At 36.2% G+C, this 26,880-nt stretch overlaps 1 protein-coding gene across 1 annotated transcript; it reads right to left on the reverse strand.

Annotated features, from left to right (window-relative positions):
* Positions 1-7,256: 7,256 nt before the first annotated feature.
* adra1d (adrenoceptor alpha 1D) lies at positions 7,257-20,551 on the reverse strand. Its single transcript, XM_005810407.3, has 2 exons — positions 19,338-20,551; positions 7,257-8,438 (listed from the first exon to the last, which is right to left on the reverse strand). The coding sequence occupies exons 1-2, from the start codon at positions 20,329-20,331 to the stop codon at positions 7,888-7,890; spliced, it is 1,545 nt and encodes a 514-aa protein (XP_005810464.2). The 5' UTR covers positions 20,332-20,551; the 3' UTR covers positions 7,257-7,887.
* Positions 20,552-26,880: the final 6,329 nt, after the last annotated feature.

Below are 26,880 nucleotides of genomic sequence, written 5' to 3' on the forward strand. Positions count from 1 at the left end.
AAATTTGCACCTATGAAAAGAATACCTCAGAATTGTTTTCAGATATTCCCATAAGACCTTCTCAGCTTATGGTTTTAGAAATATTCTGAGATTTTGCTGTGAAATACTGGAGGAAGTTATTAGATCTGAAGGTAAATTTTGCATAAGTAAAAATCAGATGTTTACTTCTTTTCATTTGGTTACTAGAAAACACGCTCATCTCTTAGCAACAGATTAACAACAAAACATAAGATTTTTTCTGCTCTTTTGAAATACTACTTAACTTAAACTACTACTTAACAAGAATTGTGCATTTGGTAAATTTGGCAGAAAAGTGAAAATGTTTTTTTTTTTTTTGTCATTGGTGGTAAATGTAAACAAACATTCAACACAAAAGCAAAAATCTGATTTATACTTTGTGGCAGTTCGTTACCAGAAAAAATGCTCGTCTCTTAATACCAAATTAATTTCAAGTGATATTATTGTTTATAAAGCATAAGCTATTTTGAAATACTGCTTATCTGCTTAGACACAATAAATTTACAGTTGGTAAATTTTGCAAAAGTAAAAATCAGATGTTTACTTCGTAGCACTTGGTTACCAGAAACACACTCATCTCTTAGCAACAAATTCACAACAAATATTGTTATTGTTCAAAAAACAGAAGATTTCTGCTGCTCTTTTGAAATACTACTTATACTACTTAACAAGAATTGTGCAGTTAGTAAATTTTTCAAAAAAGTGAAAATATTTTTTTCTTGTCATTAGTGGTGAATATATTATAAAACAAACATTCAACATAAAAGTAAAAATCTGATTTATACTTCGTGGCAGTTCGTTACCAGAAAACCCCCCCACTAATTTCTTAACACAAAATTATTAAGACGTAATATTATTGTTTGTAAAACCTAAGCTCTTTTGAAATACTGCTTATCTGCTTTGATAGAGGAAATTAACTGTTGGTAAATTTTGCATAAGTAAAAATCAGATGTTTACTTTGTAGCACTTGGTTACCAGAAAACGCGCTCATCTAGCAACAGATTAACAACCAACAAATATTGTTATTGTTAAAAAAACATGAAATTTCTTGTTTTCTTGTCATTAGTGATAAATATATTCTAAAACATATATACTGTACTTGTCTGTAGTAAGCTTTCTTCCAAGATGGTTTCTCTGTATTTCTAACTGGAAGCTCTGCCCTCCTCTGTAGGATCTTAGTGTTCCGCCATCTCTGTAGTTCTCTACATCTCTGCGCTCATCAGTGTTCTGTTGCTATGGTAATTAATTCGCTCTGAAAACTGTCATGTGTGAGTGAGACACAGAGGGGGAGACAGAATTCTATTTCCGTTTTGACTCTGACACAAAACAGTAAACAGTTAGAATTTTGATTTTAATTTGGCTCTTTTTTGCTAATTACGTCGCCATGGTTACTTGAAATGCCAACAGAAGTATTAGCTCGCATGCCTAGATCCAGCTGTTTTGATACATAGGGGTGCACGAGCCGCATTAATGGTGAAAGGAAGCAGCAGTTATTTTGAGGTGTAGAGTAATAGGTGCCTTCCATACATTGCATAGAGGCATGGAATGAAGCAAGGCATTTCAATGCTCTCCTATGCTTTGCTATGGGAGGCCCCAATAATTTGGAAGTGGAAAAGTGGCAAAATTCAATAATTGTCGTTGTAAACCACAATTAACTTGTTCGAAAAACAATAGAAAGTTTTCATGTATTTGGTCCTACTTTCAGTGGCAGTGCCATCTTTTACAATACATACAGCAAATTATCAAAGTATTTTGTGTTGTAAATATTTGTGAATAAGTCCCAAAGTTAATTTAAAATGGCATTTGTTATTGTTATTCTCTTCTGTGTGAATTGGTTTTCTTAAAAGCAACTGTATTTCTAAGCTTAAATGCAAAATTCCGCTATGATTAACAACTTTACTAACAATAAAGTTGTTAAAGTTTATTATTTTATTAATAATAAAGTTGTTAACCAACTTTATTATGCTTGGATGCTGCACTGTTTTTTCAACATACAACAAATAACTGACTGTTTCATCAGAGCATTTAAAATTCTAAGTCCCTCATTTGTCATTTCTATAATAATAGAATTGATTTGGCAAGGGAGTTGTTGGCAGAGTATATTTTGTCATGGTAGTTATTGTTGCATGCATTCATCAAAACCCACCTCCCACCTCTCCCATCTCTGTCATCTGGATGAAACAAAGGGTGATAGAGCATTTTACTATGGAACAGACGTGAGGGCAGACGATCATCTCTCCTCCTTCTAGGTGAGTTACTTTAGATCACAACCTAATGCAAACAATATATATATAAATTAGCTTGTGATTACTATTCTTAGTACCATTGGTTAAGAGGAGGCATATAGCTATTTTAATTGACGCTTGAAACATGTTTGTATGGTCTACTCTTGTTTCTGTCAGCATCATCCATAAGCTGTTTCTACAATAATCCACAACAGGTACTAACGTAGCCAAGAAATAAAAATAAATATTGTAAACTATTTAGCTATATTTTTAATTGCCAGAAGCAAATAACAAAATGTTTAGTCAAATATTATCTTTTTAAAATATCTTAGGCACGTATATGTTTTGCAAAGCAATTTGCAAGGGAAGAAGAACAATGATGCTTTGTTTAATAACTGTAAATTACTTGAACCACATTAGGTAGAGAACTTTGTGATTAAAAAAGCAATGCTATTCATGCATTGAACTGTGACTGTGTCATTCATGCAGATATGTCGATAGGATTCAGCATTAAGAGATATAGTTAAAGTTCACATAGACCTGAAAAAAATTGTGTATTCACACAGAGATCAGGGTCAGAGGACAACTCTATATACACAATGTCAGTAAATGATAAAGTCCGAGCTCTTTCCACCAACTGAAAAACCTAAATTTATTTTGTCCGAATACTCAAATATTACATAAAACTAATAAAAAGGAGTTTTACACAAAAATGCCAGCCTATTGATCAGTATGTCTTAGTACAGTACATTTGCACCGAATACTTGGCCAGAGGTCTTTTTGCAGGTATTACTGCATCAGTGGGGCATTACATTATATGGCTCTGCAGAGGTATTAGGAAGCCCAGGTTGCTTTAATATTGGCCTTCAGCTCATCTGCTTTGTTGGCTCTGTTTTTTCTCATCTTCCTCCTCACAGTACTACATACAGTAGATACTTTATGGAGTTTATGTCAATATGAGGCCAACGCCCATATTTTGGCTAATGTAAAATAAAAATTCTTTGAAGGTATTTTTCATGTGTTTCTGTATTCACAACTGAATGTGTGCTTTGACAGGCTTGAGCAGACCATGGAGAACAGCAGCCTGGCATGGCCTGGAAATGATAACACTTCTCTTCATATTGAACTACCATCATGCGCCACACTGAGGAGCCAGATCTCACGGATTTTCCTGTATGCTTTCCTCTCAGTTGGCACAGGCTGCACTGTTGTGGGAAACTTCTTGGTTGTCTTGTCTATTTCCTACTTTAAACAGCTACAGTCGCCAACAAATTCTTTTGTTCTGTCCCTTGCAGTGGCTGACTGCCTTGTTGGGCTGCTAGTGATGCCTTTTAGCATGATTCGAACTGTGGAGGGATGTTGGTACTTTGGGTCTCTTTTTTGTAGGCTTCACTCCAGCCTAGATGTCATGCTGTGTACTGCCTCTATATTCCATCTCAGCTGCATTGCCTTTGATCGGTATTACGCAGTCTGCAATCCCCTGGTTTACTCCCTAAAGATGTCCAACAGTCATGTAGCTCTCCTCATTGCTATTTGTTGGACTGTTCCTATGCTCATTTCATTTGGCCCCATAATGCTAGATCTTCATGTTGCTGATGTTGACATCTTTATTCCTTCAGACTTGTGTGTGTTCTTGGTCAGCCGTGTTTATGCTGTCATGGCCTCTTTGGTAGCCTTTTACTTGCCTATGGTTATTATGCTTGTGGCATATTGGAAGATCTTCAAAGCTGCAAAGCGACAGGCCAAGCAGATTAGTGCCATGGAAAGCCAAATGGCTGCTGGAGTGGGCAAAGACTCAAGCAAGAAAAAAAGACACCGCAATACTATGAAGAGGGAAGGAAAGGCCGCAAAAACTTTAGGTATCATAATGGGAGTTTTCCTTATCTTCTGGATGCCTTTCTTCACTGTCAACATTGTGGATCCGTTCATTGAGTACACCACCGAAGGGGTCGTTTGGGATGTTTTTCTCTGGTTGGGATATATAAACTCATCTTTAAATCCCTTCCTGTATGGATTTTTCAATCGCTGTTTTCGTAGAGCGTTCCTCATGTTTCTCAGCTGCAAGGTGTGTTTACCTGAAATATCGTCTGGAATGGAGTTGTCGCATTCTAAGAAAGAGAAAAACTAATGTAGAGAGTCATTGTGAAATTAAGGTATCCGTATATGTTTCATGTAGTTATAAAAACCTCAAGTAAGAGCAAGACTTTTGGGTGATACCTAATATTAAATTAAACTCCAGTACACTAGTCAGACCCCTGAGAGGGCAGCAGTCCCAGCCTGGCCACCCCTATAAGAAATGTCTATCTCCACCACTAGGTAGATCCTACCTAGCCCTTAAACCCTTAAACTTTAATTAAAGTGCTTCCACTGAAAACAATTAGTCTGATAAACAAACCTTTCAAAGAACAGGTTTCAAACTGTCATGTTTTCTTTCTAAATGTGAACAGTTAAAAGTTTTAGTGTTTCTCTTATGAAAAGTTTCAGTTGGTCATGCTTACCTTTGCACACATTGAGCAATGGTAAGCATGACAGTGACCACACTGTCATAAGCTGCAGACAATGTTTATGGTGAATTTTTATTTTATTTTGTCTGATATGAAATGTAAATGCTTTTAATATTGTTCTGCTATGTTTGGAAAAGGTTTGCGTATTTTATCTTTTGTTTATAGACTAATGTAAATGAACAATGTCATGTTTTACTAAATCCAATTTAAGATAAAAAAGTTTCTATTGTGTTCTGTTCTACTTTAATTTTCAGCAGTGAGCATTTAATAGTAGTGGTATGAATCTAAATGGAAAATACAATTCAGTTTGTTTTTGGCCAGGATTAAGATTTTTCATAAAAATTACATATTCTGTGAAAACAAACAATGTATTGTTGGTTTTGTAGTTTATAAGCATGGCATGCTTATTTACACCATGCTGAACCCTTCACCTATGGATCAACAGAAAGCTATTGAGGGTATAAACAAGCATTAACTGGCTTGAAACTTGATATTACTAAAGGATTAAGGTGAACAGAAAACATAAAGCTGATTTTTGAAGCACAAACTACATATGACTATGTAATAACAAATTCTTTATAATGATAACCAAGTAATTATCTAGATATATCAAACAAACCTGTAAAAAATAGCCGGACGCACAGCTTCCAGTTACCCTATGCAGTCAGCCTCACATCAGAACTTAAAGAGCAACTCAGAGTGTGTTGTAAAAGAAAGAAAAAGTCTTAATTTATCAGTTTGTTTATTTATTGGGTTCTAATGACAGTTTTGTTTCTCTTTCAAATGTTTTAAATTAATACACAAGATACATGTACGTTCTAAACATACTGACTAAAATTAATAGTCATTAATGGAACATTATTTTTGATGTTTATTGATGATTTTAAAGATGGCACTTGACAAAATGCAATGTCGGTTACTGGTTTCATAAGTGGTGACTGTATGATGTGTTTATGATATTTTTATGTTTTCATGATGTAAACACTTTGAACTGCCTTGTTGCTATACAAATAAACTCGATTGATTGATTGATTGATTGATTGATTGATTGATTGATTGATTGATTGATTGATTAAAAAAGCCTGTCTAATTAATTTCAAGCTATCCAAAACAGAAATGTGGTCTTGTGTGATGCTACATGTACATCTGCTAACAGCTTCTAAATGTTGAAAGCATAATTCACTTTATGTCTATTACTGCATACAGTAAAGTAGTCAAAAGTCAAAAGGGAAAAAAATTGACTTTTGAAAACATAACTTGAAGGTCTGTGTTCTTCTGCATAATGCCTCCTAATGTAAATCGTAGCTTAATCCTAGATACTGAGTGCCCAGATTGCACTGCAAATTAGTCCTCAAAATAGTCAGCCACCAGCTGCAGTCTGTTTATTAACGCAGAGCCTTACTCAGAATCATATCGTTAAAACAGGATCAAAGCTGTCAGTTCACAATTAGGAGTCTGGGCAGGCTGTCACTTTGGCTGCCTCTGATGCGTCATGTAACTGCAAGCTGTGAAAGTGGAATCAACATATGGCTGTGGATGACTTTTCTAACATGAGTTGATAAAAAGCTTTGAAAAGTTTTTTCTTTCTCGTTTTTTTTTTCTTTCAGGAATGAGAGAGTAAATATAAGAGAAACTTCTAAAAAATATATCTTGAATCTGGCTTTGTCTAGTTTTTCTTACCCTTCTCTATCCTCTGTCTTTGTCTCTGAATTTTGAGCAAATACCTGCAATCTGGATTGTGTAGTGTGGTCTGCTACCAACAGATGTCATCAGATCCCATCAGATGGAGGTCCAGCAAACTTGATGGCTGAGTAAAGGGCACATACTCCTTACTGTGTTCTCTAAAACCCCTCTAAAAAGTTTTATGAATACAAATCTTGTTGGAAAGTTGTTAAGTAAATTGATAAAGGGTGCAGTGGTTGCACACAGATAAACACAGTGGAAGTTCTCGCAAAAAGTGCCAGCTGACACAGTCCTTCTTTCCATGGTTCCTAACCCCTCTTGTTTATGGAAAGCCCATAGAAACCAAATATGAACGTTTTATTTTTACATTTGATGACTATTCTTAATTCTCACTAACCATTGTTTTTTTTCTGTGCTGAGATTTGTTATTTACACAATTGTAATAAAGATTCTCATTAAAAAGGTGAAATAGCTCTTTAGTTTAGAACAAAACAGCAACCTGTTGAACAGATATCAACTCCAACTACATTAGTTTTGCACAGCCATATATAGTGTGTAGAGATTGTACATTTAATTTGTTGCTTTTAAGAATAATTTATAGAACATACTAAGCATAACCTTTAATCAAAAAAATATACATGAATGGTCTTGTAGAGAAAAAGGTCCAAATCGAGCAACGATATTTTCTAAATGCAGCGGATTCATTAATCAGTGTGTTCTTTTGTCAAGCATAAAAGTATTTTTCTCAAAAAAAAATTTTCTCAAATATTTTTTCTCCCATTTTTATTTTGCTTTATGTCTGACAAAAACATTACATTACAAAACAGAAAGAAGCACATTTATTTCACATTTGCGATCACTTGGCAGGGCAAATTACATTTTGATGTACATATTTGTATCAGATTGCCCTACAAATGCAACAGAAGATAAACTTTACAAACATTTCAGAAGGAATATAATATTTCTGATGTATTACACTCCAAAGTTTGAATCAACAATAAAAATTGCACTTTTGACTTTTATGCTTGCACTTTCTCCAAGCAGCTAGAAGATTTTTGTTCTTCCTATTTTTTTAAAATCATAGATGTCACAGTTGCATTTTACACATCATCAGTTGCCTAATAATTGAACACAAGGAGGCTGTCAGAAATATAATTTAACAGAATACATCAACACAGACTAACCCACGTTATGGGCTGAGGAACATGAACGTGTGTTAAAATGACTAAATATAAATCCAGGGAATCAAAACTGTACTTTTTTATCCACATCATGTACATAAACACGACTTGCAATGAAACAAAGCTTAAGTCCAGTTTGTGCTGGTGTCAAGTCATTACTCTTAGTTTTGCCGTTCTTTGCATTTTCTGACCATAGAAGTATGCTCCATCACAGTGTCTGGAGAGAAGAAGCAGCATGGTCCTTTGAAAATAGCTAAAAGTGTCCTCAGAGACTCTCTAAATGTCAGTCTCTTTAAGGCCGTAACACTCTGCCAAATCGTAGAACTGAAAACTGCTCTGCTCACAGGAATTGTAAATCCCCATAGAGACTGTTTCCACTGTTTCAGTCTCGCCCAGGGCAGGTGGAGTGCCTTTTCCTGTTCCTCCTTTGATTTTATTGGAGAGATCGTTCACTTTTTCTTTGAACTGGAAGGAGGACTTTTGCAGGGGTGAAAAAAGGCTCAATTTCTTTAACCCCAGGGAGCAATGTTTCCTCTTGTGTATCAATGACCTTCCACAAGATTCATGCATTGGATAGCCAGCAGCATAGTCCCTCATCTGATCCCTGGTCATTCCCTTCACAGCTGTTCTCCACCTCTGGTCATAGAAGCGGCGCAGGACCCTCCTCTTTTGGTGACATTGGCATCTGAGGAGCCGAGTGAACGCCCGCTGGAACTCTTTGCTGGAGCAGGGGTAGATCACTGGGTTGATGCAGCTGTTGAAGTATCCCAGCCAAAAGATAAACTTAAACACAGATTCCGATGGTTTTAGTGCTGGGAAAAAAGAACCTGAAAAAACAGATGGAGACAAAAAGAAATATGAATTTTATAGCAAAATCTTTGCACAGTAAGAGAATTCTTACATTTCTTTTTCCCTGAAGCATCTTTTAAAAGCATTCCCACCCACAAAGTGTCTTTACATTTGTCACAAATGTCGATATATTTCTTGGGAGTTTGGTAAAAGACCAACACAAAGTAGCAGATGGTTGTTAACTGGAGGAGAAAATCCCATTTACATTTATAATCTTAAATCAAATTTCATTAAACTAATACAGGGATTCTATACTTCTACTTGGCCCTGTAGCAGCATAAAATGAGCATACAGTTTGTTTTGTGAGTTTTTGGTGTTTGAATTAAACCAAGAGGACCAAACTAACAGGAAATACATAAAAACGTGAATGTTCCCGTAATATATCCCTTTATTAATCTAAATTGTAGTATTTCCTTTATTTAAATCACGTTAAATTTATGTTAGAGTGAAAATTATTTTGCTGTGTAGCTTCTTTTATCAACCTTTCTTGTTGAAAAGTACTTTTTGTGTGAAAAATACTTTTATGAAATGTACTCAAATTAAAATACATGTGGAAATTTAATGAGGTATCCCGACATGAAACTTAGGATTAAATCCCCATGCACAGTAGGCATGACGTATATCTTTAAAAGCTCAAAATAAAGTAGTCAATCAATCAAAAATGTTACCCCACATGTGGGTTTTTATCCGTTTCATTGGAGCCAGGCTGAAGTGAAAGACAGATCCTTTTAAGTTTTCCTACATAACTTTGGAGCAATGGCATGCCTAGCTCTCATGCCCTTGCAAGCTTCCTGACCCTCATGCAGAAATCACTCAGATACTCAGGATGCAAAACAGCAAGTAGTTTGTTAACGGTGTGGGAAAGTGCATATGCAGTGGATGATCCAGGTTTCTTTTTAGGGCAGCGTCCATCGTGGACAGAAAATATGTTAGATGAAACATGGACTGGGTTATACTGCAGGCTGAATCATATCTTTTGGTTGTGCAAAACCTCTGAGGAAAGAAAGGCTTTTCTAGGAGAGCTGTAACTGAGCATCGGAAAGTGGGCAGACAGGGAACCCAGAAAAGGAGTGAAGCTGTGAAAGATGGTCAACATTATTAATATTTGATCTCTAGGATCAATTGGAATGCATGTGTGATAGAATTGAAAAAAATTGTTTTTTGTAAAGTGCCACATTTGTTGTGAACTGGTGCTGTTTTCTGTGAAAGCTTCAGAGATGTGTGAGAGCTGTGGTTCTCAACGCCGGCCCTCAGTCCCCCATGTCCTGCATGTTTTAGATATGTCAGTTCAAGTGATTGCATGGCTGTGTCCTTGAGGACCAGAGTTGGGAGCCACTGTGTTAGAGAATGTTAGTGAGCAAGCAATATGAAGACCAATAAACACAGCTGAAAGCTCAAGGAGAAAATTGTGGAGAAATTTCAATCAAGTTAGGAACACCCCAAGTTTGAACATTTCATTGAGTACTTTGTGGTGCAGCATCTTAAAATGTTAAGAGCATGGCACAAATGTAAACTTGCCAAACAATGACCTTCCACTGAAACTTATTTTTGGAAGGGGGTTGAAAAGATACCCATTGTTGAAAAATATTTAGGGGATGCAGCAAACTAGGAAGAAAAGTTAACACTGCATGTCACAGTAAACACACCATCCCCACAATAAAACAAGGGGATATCTACAATAAGCTGAGGGATTGTTTCTTTTGAGCAGGACAGTGAATATGTTCAGATTTGATGGAACAATGCATGGGTAAAAATACAAGTTAATTATTTTAATAATTTACTAACAAATAACATATTGTGTTACATTGCCTTGTTAAAATATAGGCCAACATCCAAGTCCCAAATCTACAGATGCTTATCCATGCAATTTGTCTGAAGTGGAACTCCTTAGGATTAAATGGAAAAGTCTAGTAAAATCTGCAAAATGCTGTAGTTACCAAGATACAAGGCAATGACTTTGAATTCAAATGCACACCACACTTTTCAGACATTTATTTGTAATTATTTTGTGTCATTTTTTTTTTTTCACTGCAAAAAATTTTATCACTTTACATTGTTCTATCAACAAAATAGATTACAAAAATATATATTTTTAAATATTTTTGCAAGGCACTTTGATATTACTGTAACACTTTCTTGACCGTAAGTGACTGTGCACTATTTTGGGTCACCATATTTTCAGAGTGTTATGAGGTTGTAGTTTGGGGCTCCCTGTAGTCCGGAAATAAGAGGTTTGGTACTTTTTTTATGCTTACTTGCAATTAAACTAAAACATTAAAAAAAAATTAAAAAGCTTTCTTACAAATGGGTTGTTGATGTTTGTAGCATTCTGTACACTCCACTCTTTCGTCTTTTTTAAAAGTAAAAGAGTGCAGTTTCTTTCTAAAAAAAAAAAAAAACAAAGAAACTGTAAATAATTTGTGCTGTACAAGGAAGTATTTAAAATGTTGAGCTCAACAACACCTTGAGCTCAACACAAATAAAACACTGTTGTTTCTTTCTAAAATCTGTTTTTTCTATAAAATAATGTATTTTCTTGAATGTTTTGTTTGTGATTGCTTACTGTTCTCCCACCTATCCTGACAACCCTCCAGTCTAGGTTTTATGTCACACAGAACTGAACAGTGACACAGTGGCTGCCTGGCAGCATGCTAATGTCAAGCCGAGAAGTACAATTGTCTTACGTGGAAATGCCTTCTATGTAATTTTCATAGTGATGGTCTCATGCTGTTCTGATATCATCTACAGACAACACACTGTGTACCATCAAATGCATATGAATGTGTCATCTACTGAACCATAAAATACAGCCTACTAGAGGAGGTTTTTTTTACAGGAGTGTTATTTATATCTCACTTTCAACTTTGACAAGAAATATTCACCAAGTCAGATCTGCTCACCTAATATGAATAGAGATATTGAGGGATGTTTTTAACGCAGATTTTTCTTAGTAAAATGACATCACCTTCAAGGCAGACAGCACATGATTCACCACTCTGACGCAAGGCCAAGCACCATGACAACAGGTTGATCATTCCCCCCCCCACTTTGCTTGTTTACTGCCTATCAACTTGTTTACGTTTTTTCATGTCTGCAAGGCGACTGCCCTTTTTGAATCCTATCTTACTTTGGTGTTTCAGTACATACACAGATTTACCTTTTAAGGCAAACTGTGAATGCAAGCAAAACTTGAGCACTTTTGGTGAAATACTGAATCACACCCAGGAGTCTGAAGATCTGTCATGATTCTCAGGAACGTTTTTGTGATGACTCTTTTTATGTGAGCAGAGATAATCCTTAACAGCTCTTTGGTGCAACGCTTTGGGAGTTATCTCTTTCAAATGTAAAATTTGAGGCACATGTTTTTTTGTTTTTTTATTTAACCCTTCAAATCTTGGTCCCAAGTCATCACCAGGTACTTTGGTTGAATTCAATGAATACATGTCACTATCTTTACCTTACTGACTACAGATATATTGTAAATGAAGAATTCTACTGAAATACAGTGAGTTTTATATTATCACACTGCTACAAATCAGAATATTTTTAACTTCTAAGGACTGAATACTTGCAAATTCTACATATAAACACCTCTGGAAAAAAATAAGAGACCCCTTAAAATGATCAGTTTCTCTGATTTTACTTTTTATATGTAAATGTTTGAGTAAAATGAACATTGTTATTTTATTCTATGAACTATGACAAGATGCCTCTGAAATTCCAAGCAAAAATCTTGTATCTATTTGCAAAAAATGAGAAACGGTCAAAATCACGAAAAAAAGACACAGTGCTTTCAGACCTCAAATAATGCAAAGAAAACAAGTTCTTATTCATTTAGAAACAACAATACTAATGTTTTAACTTAAGAAGAGTTCAGAAATCAATATTTGGTGGAATAACCAGGAGGTTTTCCATGGGGTTCAGTGCAGTGGGCTCTTCATTTTTTCTAGAGCTCTATATATTGGTAGTTATTTAGATAAGTTTTAGCTTAGAGACATGGGCGCTTCATGTATCAATGCATTGCAGGGGGTTTGTTGTTTTGAAGGAACAAGACATGTCAGAAAAGCCATGGTTCTGGGGGAAGATGAAGCCTTAATGATAAAAGTAAATTGAAAAAAACATATAATGCCACTTAATCTACAGATCTGAGTTCAACATTGAGGCTACACATACACCTTATTTACACCAGAGTCGTGTTAAGACCAAAGACTCAGATTTATTATAGATATTTTATCTATGTTAAACTGACTGGTCTAATGCTGTTCCAGGTTTAAACTTCTCACAAGGATCACAAAAACACATGTAAACCTTGGGAAAATGCCAGGAATCATAAATCAAAAGTTAGATTTCACTCAACATGAACTAATTTCATTACAATTTTGACAACTGCAGCTGTATCAATGTGTGAAAATGTGTATTTTTGTTTATTGCAGAGGTAATAACTGAGAGAAAAATTGTGTATTTACATATTTGTGTAGTGGAAGGATGGAAACAATATTTCATATATTCCAGTCTAAAGTGTTCTTAAAAGTTATGCAGGCTGTGGACTGACAACCAAACAGTCTCCTGATACCAACACAGACAATGTCCAGGTGTCTGTGGTGATATTGGGAGAGTGTAAAATGTCAGTTGTTCAGAGTTAATCATATTTGTCAATCATAATGACTCTCATACAGCAACGGTGTCTCAGTGATCAAGTTGCTCCTAACAGATGCCGCAGCACTGGTAGTACGTCTCAGCGGCAGATGAGAAATTGTATTTAATTTGGTTTTTTTAGGTGATTAATGTTATTGCACTGAAATAAAACGATGAGTGACTTATTCTTGGGCCCACTTTCAAGGTTTCTGTTATCAAACAGTCCAAGTTAAAACTTTTAATTTTAAAAAAGTTCTCATCTGTCACATCTGCACACAGAAAGTCAGCATGCTGTAAGAAATGTGTAGACTAGTGCATTGTCAAGAATTCTCCTCAAGCACAGAGGCAAGGTGGCATGTCTACTTAGTGCCACTGTTCAACTCAATGCCACTATTGTAAGTACTTTGCTGCCCTCTGGTAGTAGAGTTACACCAAATAATGCTGAAGTTCACTAAAAGTCTGTTAAGTACCAAAATATGTTGTGTTTGTTTTTTACAGATTTGTTTATCTGTTTACTAAAATATATATGACTAAACTACAGAGCCCTCTAGGGGATATGGGGAATTTTTTTTCTTTTAGGTTACCTTCCAAAACTTTTGCGAGGTAATAGGTTTTGCGTTCTCTCGCAATAATGTACTAATCAGTTCATCCAGCATAATTGAATACTGTAAGCCTTTCCTACGGTGGCCATTGTACTTTCTGCTACTATATAAGCTTTCCTTAAGGTTTTTCCATTTATCTGAATATCTTGTTGTGAAATATCTGAAGTTTTATGTGTTTTTCTTTAGGATAGAAATGCACCACAAACCTATGATATAAATAGAAACTTTCCATAAGTAGGAAAGAAAGAAAAGAATACTTTCAAACTATTTGGACTATTACTGAATTTTTATCACAGGTCATCTGACAGTTTTGAGTGTGTCTCTTCTGTGTTGGTGGTTTGAATGGTTTAAAGGGTCGTTTTCATGTGCAGTTCCATCTCAACCTTACACAAACAGACATAAACATGCAGTGAACGAAATGATTTTCAATAAATTTCTTACACCAAAGAGTTCAGAATAAACACATTTTCACTCAGGTGCTTTATATGTGTAGATATTTTAAATTTTAAATTGACATTTGTGACTGTATGCAAAATAGACCAGCAAATATTGCAGTAAGCATATTGCAAGGGAACGCAACACTTATTGCGAGGGAACACACACAAAAAAAATCCCCATCTAAAGGGCTCCGTACTAAACAAAGGGAGGCAGCATTTAGTGGGTTTTTTTGTTTATTTGTTTGTTTGTTCTTTGATAGTGAGTTCTGGAGCAACTTGTAGAAACCTCTGACTTCTTTAAATCAAACTCAGAACATGATGAATTCTCTCTCCAGTTTTCACACAAACACTAAAGATTGATTTACCTTTGTTATTGACTTGTTTTTAGCTTTTTAGCAATTTTTTATTTAATCTTAAATATTTATTTAATATTCATGCTTACTTTTTATTTTCATTAATGCATTTCTTATTTTCAAGCATTTTTCTCCTCTGGTCACTCTCCTTCCTGTAAGACAGTGGAAATTACAGTGTGGGGTGTGTGTGGGGGGGGTGGTGTGTGTGTGGGTGTGAACTGGCCTTGCCTGGTATACTATAAGCAAATTGTCTGTCACAAGTGAGCCCAGTGGTAAAGCTCATGTTGTTGAACATCTTGTTTTGTACAAGATAGGAATCCTGTAAATAAGATCATAAACAATTCAAGGAAGGAGGTAGCATTTTGTTTTGGTTGCTTGCTTTGTTTCTTTTTTAGAAATGTTTAGAAGACATCATGAAGCACAACTGCTGTACAAATATTTACTGTAGATATACAGTAACTGTTTCTAGAGGTTACAATCCCACAGGTACTCGAGTCTGAAAAGCATTACATTTTATAAAGCAAACTGCTTTACAAGCTCTGGGGTTTGCATCATGTGATGTCGTCCTGAGGCTGTGTAAAAATCCTATTTAATGATAGGATATTTTTAATGATTATATTTTTTTATATTAAATCACAAACATTTTCAATATTTTGGTGAAGTATTACAATTTAATTTGTCAGGATGCACAGTCTTTTAAATGATAGCTTTTTTTTAAAGACAAACATGATTTTTAAAAATATATCTTTCTCTGGAGTTTTTAGTAACTCTTTGTCTAAAGCACTTACATGTTAAAGATAAGTATTATCAGAGCTAACCTGTATGATTTAAAGATGAGACAGACTGTTACGACTTCATTTGCATCATCGCAGACAGAAGACCCTGTTGGCCCAGAGTGCTAAAATTACACCTCTGTCTCTCTATAAAAGGTTAGTCATTAATGATTATCTCCTCAATCGACCAAAATCAGTGTGTCTGTCTGAGTCTGTGCAAGCAAGATCCTCCATAATCATCAATCAGTCATTTAGTCAGTCGGCCCACAGAGAGATTGATAAGATGATACGTCATTAATCCCTGTGGGGATGTTATATTTTGAAATAAATCCTGAGAGGAAGTCGGCGTACCACCCTGCACTGAACAACGTCTGTGGCAAAAGATCTGTTGAACAGATGGTTTTAACAAAGACTGATTAAAAAAAAAAATGTATTTACCCTTACTTCACCAAGAAAATCCGATTGTTATTTAAAATTTCTTTTGCAAGAGAATCCTAGCAAAGACTGGCAGCAGCTTGAAGAGTTCATTTCATTTCAGCTCGAAGGGTTTTATGCTTTACAAACTAACTGCAAAATAAACACTCCTATTCCTGATTAATAAAGCCTATTAGAAGTTATTAAGGCTCATAAGGAATCAGCTATTTGAACAACAAAGATTATATTAAACTTATTTGTTTTTTATCACAAATTTAGTGTTTGAGAACTTAAATGTGCTTCATAAGACAAATGGATTAGTCATTTAAGTCCTATTAAAAACTAGTGTGTTTGGTTGCTGTGGGAATTGTAATAACGCTCATTTATGTGTTTACACATGTATAATCACAAGAAATAATTATCTCTATAACACTTTGCATAGATATATACTTGCCATTTTCTCTTCTACTGAATAAATGATGTAATCAGTGGCAGCAGCTTCTGTTTTTGCATAATTTCCTGCTTTTGCTGAACAGCACTAAAGTAAGAATAGAGTGAGATATCAAAAGACTTGATGGGATGCTTGGGAATTGTTCAAAATAGCTTTTACAATCAATCAAACACATTGATCAAACTTCAGTTTGATTCCTTTCACAGGCATGTTTTCAGCCTTTTGCAATGATAGGCGACAGATTGTGTTGGATTGTTACTCTGCCAGTGTGCTATCACACTTCCTAAATGTCATTCTTGTAGCACTGAAGAGAGACATTTCAAACTACTTCAAAGGTTTCTACAAAGTTTTCATTTGAAAATTATAGGAAAATCAAAGAAAACATTTTACTCTCACAGAAAATGTTGATAGTTGCACCAGTTGTACACACACATCCTTATACTTCTATGCAAACTGAGGACTTTGTTTTGACTTCCATAGTGACTGTATTTATGCCAAACCCAAGCACTTTCCTCTCTCCACTTTCCACAAATGACCTCCCTTTGTTGCTACATATTGTGAAAGTGGTCCTCTATGTGTTGCATAACACAAGTACAAGTACAAATGCACATGTACCCACGTGCACACACCCCAGACACGCACATACGCATGCGCACACACACAAAATATGAAGGAAAACCGTCAGTAAGCAGGGTTTTAGTTCAAGGATAATTTGATCATTTGTGCTGCATGTGTCTACTGCCTCTACAGTGGTCAAAAGTATTTGTACAATCAACATTAGGAAATTAGTTTTTAGCAAGCAAAACTGAAAAAAATAACATGAAAAAAATCAATAGATCAATGAATAGTTGCTTTTTTCCCCAATCTGTTTTTTTTTTTAAATTATTATTATTAATCTGAAGGCAACACCAGATTTATCTTCAGAAAATGCTAATAATGTTCCCAATTTAAAAAAATGCTAAAGGGTAGACAAATCTTAGCAAATAATTCTAATAAAAATGATGAAAAACAATCAAGTATATAAAACTCAAACTGGAAGGGAATGTAGCTGTGATTCATGATACTCATGTTTTACCAAACTTTTCAAGACTGTTTAAGAACCCTGTTTTAAAAGCAGGAAGTGGCATTTAATATGAGGAGTTTTCCATAACTTTTCTGCCTTTAAATATATGAAACTAACCCTCTATAAATATTATTAACATGGCTGTTGCAGCCCTTTGGCCTTAGAAGCATTTAGTTTCATTACTGAAGAAGGCCAGTCTATTGGCTTCTCTTTCAAGCAAGTTATATTAGTCTTCTCATAAATTCTACATACTCGGAATAATTATGGACATGAATTATGATGTATTGGTAACTAGGCTGCTTGTTTGACCACTTTTAAATTGCTTAAAGTCCCAACAGTTCAGTTCTGTTCTTGTTTTAGGACAGATAAACAGACAGGGAACCTGATTATTCTTGTTGTTCAGCTCAAACCACTTTTAAGTGACTCTTTCCACCCAATTTGTTACCTCCAAATATTTGACAACGTCATTGTGAAACTATATATCCTTAATATTTTTAAACTGGTTTTATGTTAAAAAAAAAAAGTCTTAAAGAAGAAGCAATGAATTTAGCGTTCAAATGATGCAAGAGTCATGAATTTGCTGCTCCTTTTGTAATTACGATAAAAGCTTGATTTTAATGAAAATAATGTAATTTTTTGTGTGTGGCCTATTTCAGGGTTTTTAGTGCTCCCCCAAAATAAACTTTCTGGAGGCACTAGAGCAGATACCGTTTTTGCTTGCTTTTATTTTACCAGAGACCTTACCTTACACATTTCTGTGGTTAATTTAGAGTTACTCACTGATTAATTACGGTACTGCACTTTCAGCTAAATCAGTGGTAGAAAATGCTTAATCACTCTAAATGATTACAAATACATCAATTATTAATAGTGAACATCCATAGTTAATATGAGGAATATCTTATCTCATCGGCAAATAGTATTCATCTTTACAGTGCTTTGTTTGTATTCAAACCCTTTTTCAGACTTAGTCACATTTAAATTATGAACTTCAGTGTATTGTAGTGAGATTTTGTGCGACAGACCAACACAAAAAAAAACTAATGATTGTGAAATGGAAAGAAAATTATACATGGTTTAAAGATGTTTCAAAAACTTAAAATCTGAAAAGCGGTATGTCTGTTTGTGTCCAGGCCCTTTTGATGTGATACTCCTAAATAAAACTACGCACAAACAAATTTCTTCAGAAGCTATCAAATCAGCAAAATTAGTCAGTCTTTGTGTAATTTAGCCTTAAAGACAGCTGTTCCATAAAGGACTTAGTGAACAAAGAGTCACAAAAACCAAGAAACATAACTGACATGTTTTGCTTTAAAATTTTGCTTTAAAAGTTGTGAAAATCTTTAAAGCAAAATTAGTTTATAAAAGATCATTTCAAGATTTTTCAGAGGATTGTTTTAATATCTGTCATCTAAAAATGCAAAGAGTACAACACAGCTGCAAATCTATCAAGACACGGAGCAAGCTGCACAAGGAGAGAATTATTGATGGAAGAATACTGCACATTGTCTTGGACATGCCATTACCAAGGTGTGGCATAGTGGTGGCAGCGTCATGCTAGGGGACAGGCAAGGTAGTCAGTGTTGATGGAAAGATACAGGAAGCTAAGTAAATAATAATACTGGTATAAAACTTGTCAGAGGCAGCAAAATGTTTGAGACTGGGGTAGAGGTCTCAAAACAAGAGGTCCTTATTTTCCTGCTTGAATTAAAATATGGACAAATTACTAAAAATTAAAAGAAGACTTAAAAATTTTGGTTCACAGACTATTTTCATCCAATCTAATCAAACTAACCATATGGTATTTTTCAAGAAGTAGTGGGGAAAAAAGTCCTGTCTATCAGAGTAAAGCTTTAATTGATGCAAAAAGTGTTTCTACTCTGGGCAGAGCAGAAAATCATGCATTACACAGTTAACAGATTTTTTGGAGGGCTGGGAGGCAAATGGAAACAATGTGTCTGTCTACCTTACACAGTCCTGAAACCGCACTGCAGTTTGTTGTTGAGACTTGATATAGAACATGTTTAAACACCTCTGCAAAGAATTAGGAGTCTGGAGTAACACAACACGTATAGCTTGGAAGGCTTCAATAATCGAAGAGCTGCTGGATAAAATGAGTTTAAGAAGCAATAATAAATCTTCAACATACCTAACGGCAGAAAGAAGAAGAAAGGCAGCCAGCAGAGGATGAACATTCCAACCACGATGGCCAGAGTTTTGGCAGCCTTTTTCTCCCGGGAGAACTTCATGAGCCGCACAGACAGGGAACTTCTGAACGGATGAGTCTTACTGTTCTTGGAGCTGGCAGAGCGCGCGTCCTCCAGCACGCTGCGGCAGTGGATCCGCAGCACAACTTCTGCGGTCTTGTTTCTCTCCCTTTTGACTCCCGCTTCCAGATTCTTGGTGGTCCTGCGGGCCACTATGTACACCTGAAAATACATGATCAGGATGACCATGAGCGGGAGGTAAAAGGAGAAGAGGGAGGAGAAGAGCGCGTAACCCGGCTCCTCTGTGATCCCGCACACGGTCTCATGCTCGGGCGGAGGTTCCTTCCATCCCAGGAGGGGACCCACGGAGATCACCGTGGAGGACACCCAGACAAGCACCAGAATAACAACTGCCCTCCTCTCGGTCATAATGCTCGGGTATTTCAGGCAGTATTTTACTCCGATGTACCGGTCTATGGAGATGATGCAGAGGCTTAGGATGGAGGCGGTGCAGCAGAGCACATCCACAGCTGCCCAGATGTTGCAGAAAACCCGGCCGAACACCCAGCATCCCAGCACTTCTAGGGATGCGGAGAAGGGCAGCACGATGATGCTCAGCAGCAGGTCTGCCATTGCCAAGTTGACGATGAAGAAGTTTGTGATGTTCTGCAAGTGTTTGTTGCACACTACGGACAGGATGACCAAAATATTCCCGACGATGGCCACCAGAATGAAAACGGCGAGGAAGATCCCGGTGCCGACGACCTGCGGGTCCATGGTGAAGTTACCGCATTTCGTGATGTTGTCGTCGAGAAAGACGTGCTCCAGAGCGGACACGTTGAACGTTTCAAAATACAGCCCATAGTTGCTTTTATTCCTCAAGTTAGAGTCAGTCATTTTTCTCCATAAAGAGAAGTTTAGTGTAAGTTTTCTCATGAAAACATCATTGTCACTCCATGCTATGTTTGAAGTAAGAGAACCATACACACAGACCAACACTTCCCCCCAAAAAATGCTTGTTCAGAAAACAAAAATCAAATCACATTTTCTGAAAATGATATTGGAGTTCCTCTGTGGTGTATTCAAGAAAAGAAGAAACTGAATGTGCACTTAGGTCCATTTCAGCTTTCTTCATCCAAGCGATAGTTTCCCCACTGCTGGCATCCTCTCAACTGAGTGAGAGCTGGTACAGCGCGACTGAACCTGCAGCTCCACCCACACCACGACTCCCGGTAGAGTCTTCACAAGAGAGCGCAGATTTATACACGTTCTCCAAGATCTGCACTTTGTAAGTGATATATCTCTGAATGTCTTTACTTTATGCACTGCAAAAAGAAATTCTGGAGAGCAGTAAATTTTAGCTATTAAAATAATTTTAACTTTAACCATCTATTTAGCCCATTTGTCATTGGTGTTTGGTAGTTGCTGAACAACAAATACGTTTTTTAGGGGGGTAATAAATCTTACCTAACCATTTCAACTCTGCATTCCCAGAATTAGACAACATGGACAAGCAGCATTCAGTTTTTAGGCTCCACAAATCTGAAACAAACTTACATAAACTACAAAGACACTGAAACACCAAGTTTATTGAAATTAAGGCTAAAAACCCACCTGTTTAGATTTGGCTTTGATTAGTTATCCCTGGATCACTGATTAATTCCAGTCGTCATTACAATATTTAATGGTGATTACTCTTTATTATGGTAGCTATTTGATCAAATGTAATTGTTGCTGCTTTTTTGCTGTTCCAAACATAATTAAGTACTGCATTATGGTGTTATCATGGAAAACACTTTTAACTGGCTTGTTGCTAAAATGTGCTACAAACTTGATTTGCATGTGACTGCTTCAGGCACATTGCTTACTGCAGCCCTCATTTTAAACACCAGATGGCTCTGCAGAGGAAATTTGCTTGCATTCATCAATTGGTAGCAGAAGAAGAAACTAAGCTTTTTCCTCATCCAACTGTAAGTACACCTTGACCCTCTGACTTTTACCTTTAGCAACAGTTTTTACTATTAATATCAACTTTCTGTGTAAATTCAACAATATGTATGCCTGTAAAAACTCAGTCCTGCTGCTTTTTCTGTTTGGCAAGTTTTGTAAGGTGTGCATGGAAAAAGTGCACAACCATCCAAAATGCATGGCCAAACTTTTTTCCCAACATGGTCTGCTCTGACTTCTCTTGCCAAGACAATAATAGCAACCATGAATTACCCATGAGGCAGTCTTCACCAGTGACAGATACATCTTTGCCCTGCCAGAAAAATGGTTAAGATGCTACTTTGCTGGCATACATTTGTCATAATGTGTTTGGTTGAGGCAAAGATAAGGTACAGACATCTGCTTTAAAAAAGCCTTTTAGAAAGTCTCATTAAAAGAAAACTTACAGGTCTTTGCACATTGTAAACAAAAAAAGAACTTAGGGGTGTAGCGATACAATAATCTCACGATACGATATGATATACAATATTCTGACTATGGTGCGATATGTATCGCGATATTTGGCAAATGATGCAATTCGATGCACTTTTACGATTTTCTGAAAGATTTTAGAAGGACAGAGTGATTTTAGTGACATTTTGTGTTCCATAGACTTGGATTTAATTAACTGAAAACTGATTAGAAGCACCAACTATACAATACCTGCCTCTGATTGGACAGAGTCTAACAGTCTACAGCTGGACAAAATGAATCAAAGATGCAGTGAGAAAATTAGTTTCTGTCATTTAATTAATGTGGATTTGACATAAAACTCAAAGTTTCAACAGTGATCTGGGGGCTGAGTGAGGAGATTGTCAGCCTCTATAAACTCTCAATATGCAAATGATTGAACTTATGTTTTTTTTTTTTGGACATACTGTGGCTGCATTTTGGAGTAAAAAAAAGTCTTTTGGACTATAGGGAAAAGGCTTTTCTAACTTGGCTCCCGGAGTTAGCCGTGACTGTAAGCTGTTTACTACTAGCTGCTGGGGGAGTGGCCCTGCCTCACCCCATAGTGATCGACTCTTTGCAGCTGCGCAGCGCCGCCATTCCCCTGCTTGGATCTCTGAGTAGCTGCCAGGATCTCATCGTACTCTCAGTCTCTGATGCTCTTTGTCAGTTGCTAATAAGAATGATCGATCTGCCATAGTCATTATGGCAATCCTCACTGCGCCTAGACTGCGGCTGCGGGTTTCCCCTTTTCGTTTTCCACCTCAAAGCAGGGCGCCACTGCCTGTTGCGTGTTCATTCTTCAGGTAATCCTTTATATACAGAACAGAAAGCACTAAGTTAAAAACAAATTACGAAGTGGATGCCACAAGTCCGATATCTAAACTTTGCATTCATTTCGTGATCTCACTGCTTTTGCTGCTACTCCGTTCTGCTTCTCCTTCACGTTACTTGCGCAACTTTACTTCATTTCTTAGCAACAAAATACAACGCATCATAATTTATTGAATATTTGAGATTTCCAAAAACAAAGGAATTTAATGTTGCGTTTCGTTTTTTACGTTTGGAAGCTCATTCCCTTTCACATTACCGGAAACGTCGGTTTTTGACATTTCTCTGACAAAAATATGGTCTAGGCCTACTTATTTTAGCATAACTCTGGTTTTACTTGGCCTATTAACACAATTTAAAAACTGGTGTGTAGTTTATAATGTGCACTTTAAGCACAAGTTGAAAGTGAGATTGGGGGAGGTGGAGTCTTGCTGCTCGCCGTCACAAACCAGACATGTTAAAAAGATGGTATAAGCCTATGGACCCCTTTGGTTTAATGTATAGACAAATATTCGCGGAAGAAAAATCGATACCTTCCGAGGGTGGAAAAAATCTATAAATTTCATAGAATCGATATAATTATACAGTCCTACAAGGACTATGGTGTGTGAAAAAGCATAGAAATGGATGAATACAGTGAAGAAAAATGAAAACTCAGTAGCTTAAATACTGAGATATGGGTGGAAATTGACAAAGAACCAAATTAACTAGTTAGGGGAAAGTTGGAAAAGCCTTAGCAGAGAGACTGTTAACCCAGAAGGAGATTAACTTCGACTACAATGATCTAGAAAACAACAGGAAAAGGCATAACAACCACAAATATACAAGAAACAGAGTGCAGGAATTAATTAACCAATCAAAAAAAATAATAGAATGACCTAATGTAGCAACATCCTGAATAAAAGCAGAGAAAAGAACAGATTATGAAAAGACTCACGGAATATAACCCAAAAAACTAATAAAAAACAAAACCAATTATTTAAGTTCATTTTAGCTGTTAAATAATTAGTATTCAGAAATATGTATTAAACCTATGCAGATAAAATGCAGGCAAAGTGTTAGATGAACCAAATGAATTGGTCAAATCATGATAGTTCTTTTTTAGTGTAGCGTGAGCTACAGTTTGCCCTCAGCTCTCATAGGATAGCTGGGACCACAGCTACTCTATGAAAGCACTTTGCTACTCGAAGTCTTTTAACTAACTAATAAAAACTTAAACTGAGAACAAAATAAATAAATAAAATTTAAATTATTAAGTTAAAGTAAATCAGCATGTAATCTACATATAATACATGTGTGAAGTACAAGGGCCTTTGACTAGCTTTATAATTACCCTTCAATCTTTTAGTTTCTTAATGCAGAAAGTATGTGAACAAATCTTACTGAGTACAAAGTGAAACACCAACAACATCCTGCACATATGTGTCAGAGCAACATCAGTTAGTTTATATAAACTAAACAACAAGTCTGTGCTCACAGGTATGTTGTAACATGAGTGGACCAAGCTGTGAAGTTTCCCAGACATAGTAGGTGTCATCTCCTGGGCATGAGGGGGACAGGCCTGTCCAAACCTCCAGGGAGCCTGCAAGGAAAAGGTCAAGAGGCAGAGTCACCGAGACGATAAACAAGTTGTTGGAAAACAAAAGACCCAATGTACCTCTCTATTTGGTGTAGCAACACAGATTGTATCTGAGGCGAAGTCATGGTGCATCTTTAGAAAGGATGAATTACCAAAATACAAAGACACCACAATGTATACAGCACATTATGACACTAACAATTTACAGTGCTGTTTTTCTGAAATTTATTCCATACAAATGTTTTACTACTGCTGAGACCGAAACAGTAAATATATTCTTCTGACAGTTTATTGCTGAATTGGCTCTGTAGTCACCTACCTGCAGATATTTCTACACATAAGCAATTCTCCAAATAACCAATCCATTGCTGTCTTTATGAAATGTATTACTGACAGTAACAAAGACTTTTGTGTCATTTTTAGAAGTCACAGCCTTTAATAATCCTAAGTATATTAAGGGTACAAAGGATGAAACATGTTCTTCCTAATTATTTCTCATTAAAAACACAAGTCAAAAACTTGTCATGCACTGAGTTAGGTGAAGGGTGATGTGTCTCTCAGGTCATGTGCCTAGGCTTTGCTACAATTTTAAGTGTTTTTTTTTTTTTTTTTACGTTTTAGAGAATATGGATGGATGGACGGATGGATGGATGGCCACAAGGGAGCTTTTGATCTATCTCGGTAATTGCTGTTATGCTGATGGACTCAAATCTCCTCTTTCATCTAACAATATTCCCTGACAAAGGCAGTTTGTCAGGGAATTAAAGGTAAATATACCTTTAATTTATTAATAAAACAAACAACCTTGCTCTGTCAGACTTTTAAGATCAGAACTTCACCGCAAATCACATCATTTTTACAACTTTCTCAGAAAATGTTTTGTCTTCCACAAATTTCTCAAGCAAAAATTAACCCCCCATCTGATGTCATTTCATTGCCAATTCTCAGGTTCATTCAAACCACCACCTAGTGTTAATGAAGGTCCATCAAATTATATCTGTATCATCCAATTTGGTTGAAATGCATGTTAGACTTACAAATGAGATAGACCAATGTGAAACATCTTTAGGGAGCATTCTGTCCTCCAGTGGGGGTTTTATACAACTTAAATTGTCATGTTGCCTTTACGAAAGAATCTAGCTTTAATTTTACATCAGTATTTTGTCTTAGGCCAGTAGCTTTTCTCTATCAAATCATTGTGAGTCATTCCAGTGGTCTGACTAAATCATCCTTACTAAATTTTTGAAAACAGTTCAAATTATTTCCAGCTCAACTTCTATTTATAAGATCAAATTTGCAGCTATGTGGAAAACTCTGCTTGAGTTTATTCATTTCCTTTGCGAGGAAATGACTCGAGAAAATCTTTCCAATCTTCTTCCTGCTGCTGTGTTTTTAAATTCATCACTAAAGACAAATAAAAACATAGCCTTAGTGAACTTTTGGAAGGGTTTGCTCAGAGGGTAGTCATGGATGGTCATTTGGTCTTCCAGCTTTTAGCCACAATCCATTTGAGCAACAACCCCAAATGTCAAATAGCGGAACATTTAGTAGAGCTCGCTTGCGTAAAGGGAGCACACTTTTGGTACATGTGCAAGTTTTGAATTGTGTGGGTTAAATCCAGTAATTTCTTTTAGATGATGGAAATATAATCTGGATGATAATTAGGATGTAGTTGTGTCGCAATAATATACCTTAACTTTGATGAATGAACTTTGAGAACAGCTTGGCTACATTCTTGAGACAACAGCAAACATTTTTGCCCAAGTGACTGCATAAAAAACACAATGAGTGCTTCCTGACCTTTAAGATGAAACCTTCAAATAGGCTTTTGCTTTATTTTTTCTTACATCTGAAAAAGTGGACTTATATAAGAATCTTTATCTGTGGTTCAAAGGTCAGATTTCTGTCAGTGATAGCAGCCTGATGTCATAAAGACCTTACATTGTTGGCCGGTAGGATTGCATTTTTAGAGATAACCTCGTACAACTGATAAGGAAGGTGAGGATTTGCTTGAGGATAGGTTAAAGAAGTGAAGTGTGATCCATTCTGAAATAGATGCACGACTATGAGGGTAGATGCCTAAACAAAGATGCCTAACTTTAATATCTATCAGTCTAGAGTGAAACTTCCAACAGATCAAAGCCCAAGGAAGCAACTGATACAGACCAACTATCAGTGGCTGTGCTCACCCAAGGTGGCGTTCATGCAACAACTACCACTGCCTATTGTCTTCAATTAGAAATGTGATTGGTTTTATTACTTTACTATGTCTTGTAATTTTGCAATTGTTGACAAAGGTAATTAAGGATTACAGTCAACTTACTTTATTGATTGGTTGATATAAGATCCTTCTAATCTAAGACTTACTGAAAGTCTGAGTCGTTTTTGCGATGCATGTAATCCATCATGTCGACGCGCATAAATTCCAAGCTATGCTGTGGTCCTGAGGCAAAGGGTTATCTGCCTCTCAGCCAGACTGAATGTTTTAATGCATTCCCGGGATAATAAACATCCTTTAGTACATGTGTTTTTACGCAGTACATGGTACATATGCTATGTTTACTTTGTCACTGTAAGAAGCATTGCATGCTCTGTATTTTTTTTGTTTTCATGCAATTATTCTTCATCTTGTTACTTGT

This window comes from Xiphophorus maculatus, chromosome 5 (assembly GCF_002775205.1).
Source record: "Xiphophorus maculatus strain JP 163 A chromosome 5, X_maculatus-5.0-male, whole genome shotgun sequence".
Lineage (NCBI taxonomy): Eukaryota > Metazoa > Chordata > Actinopteri > Cyprinodontiformes > Poeciliidae > Xiphophorus > Xiphophorus maculatus.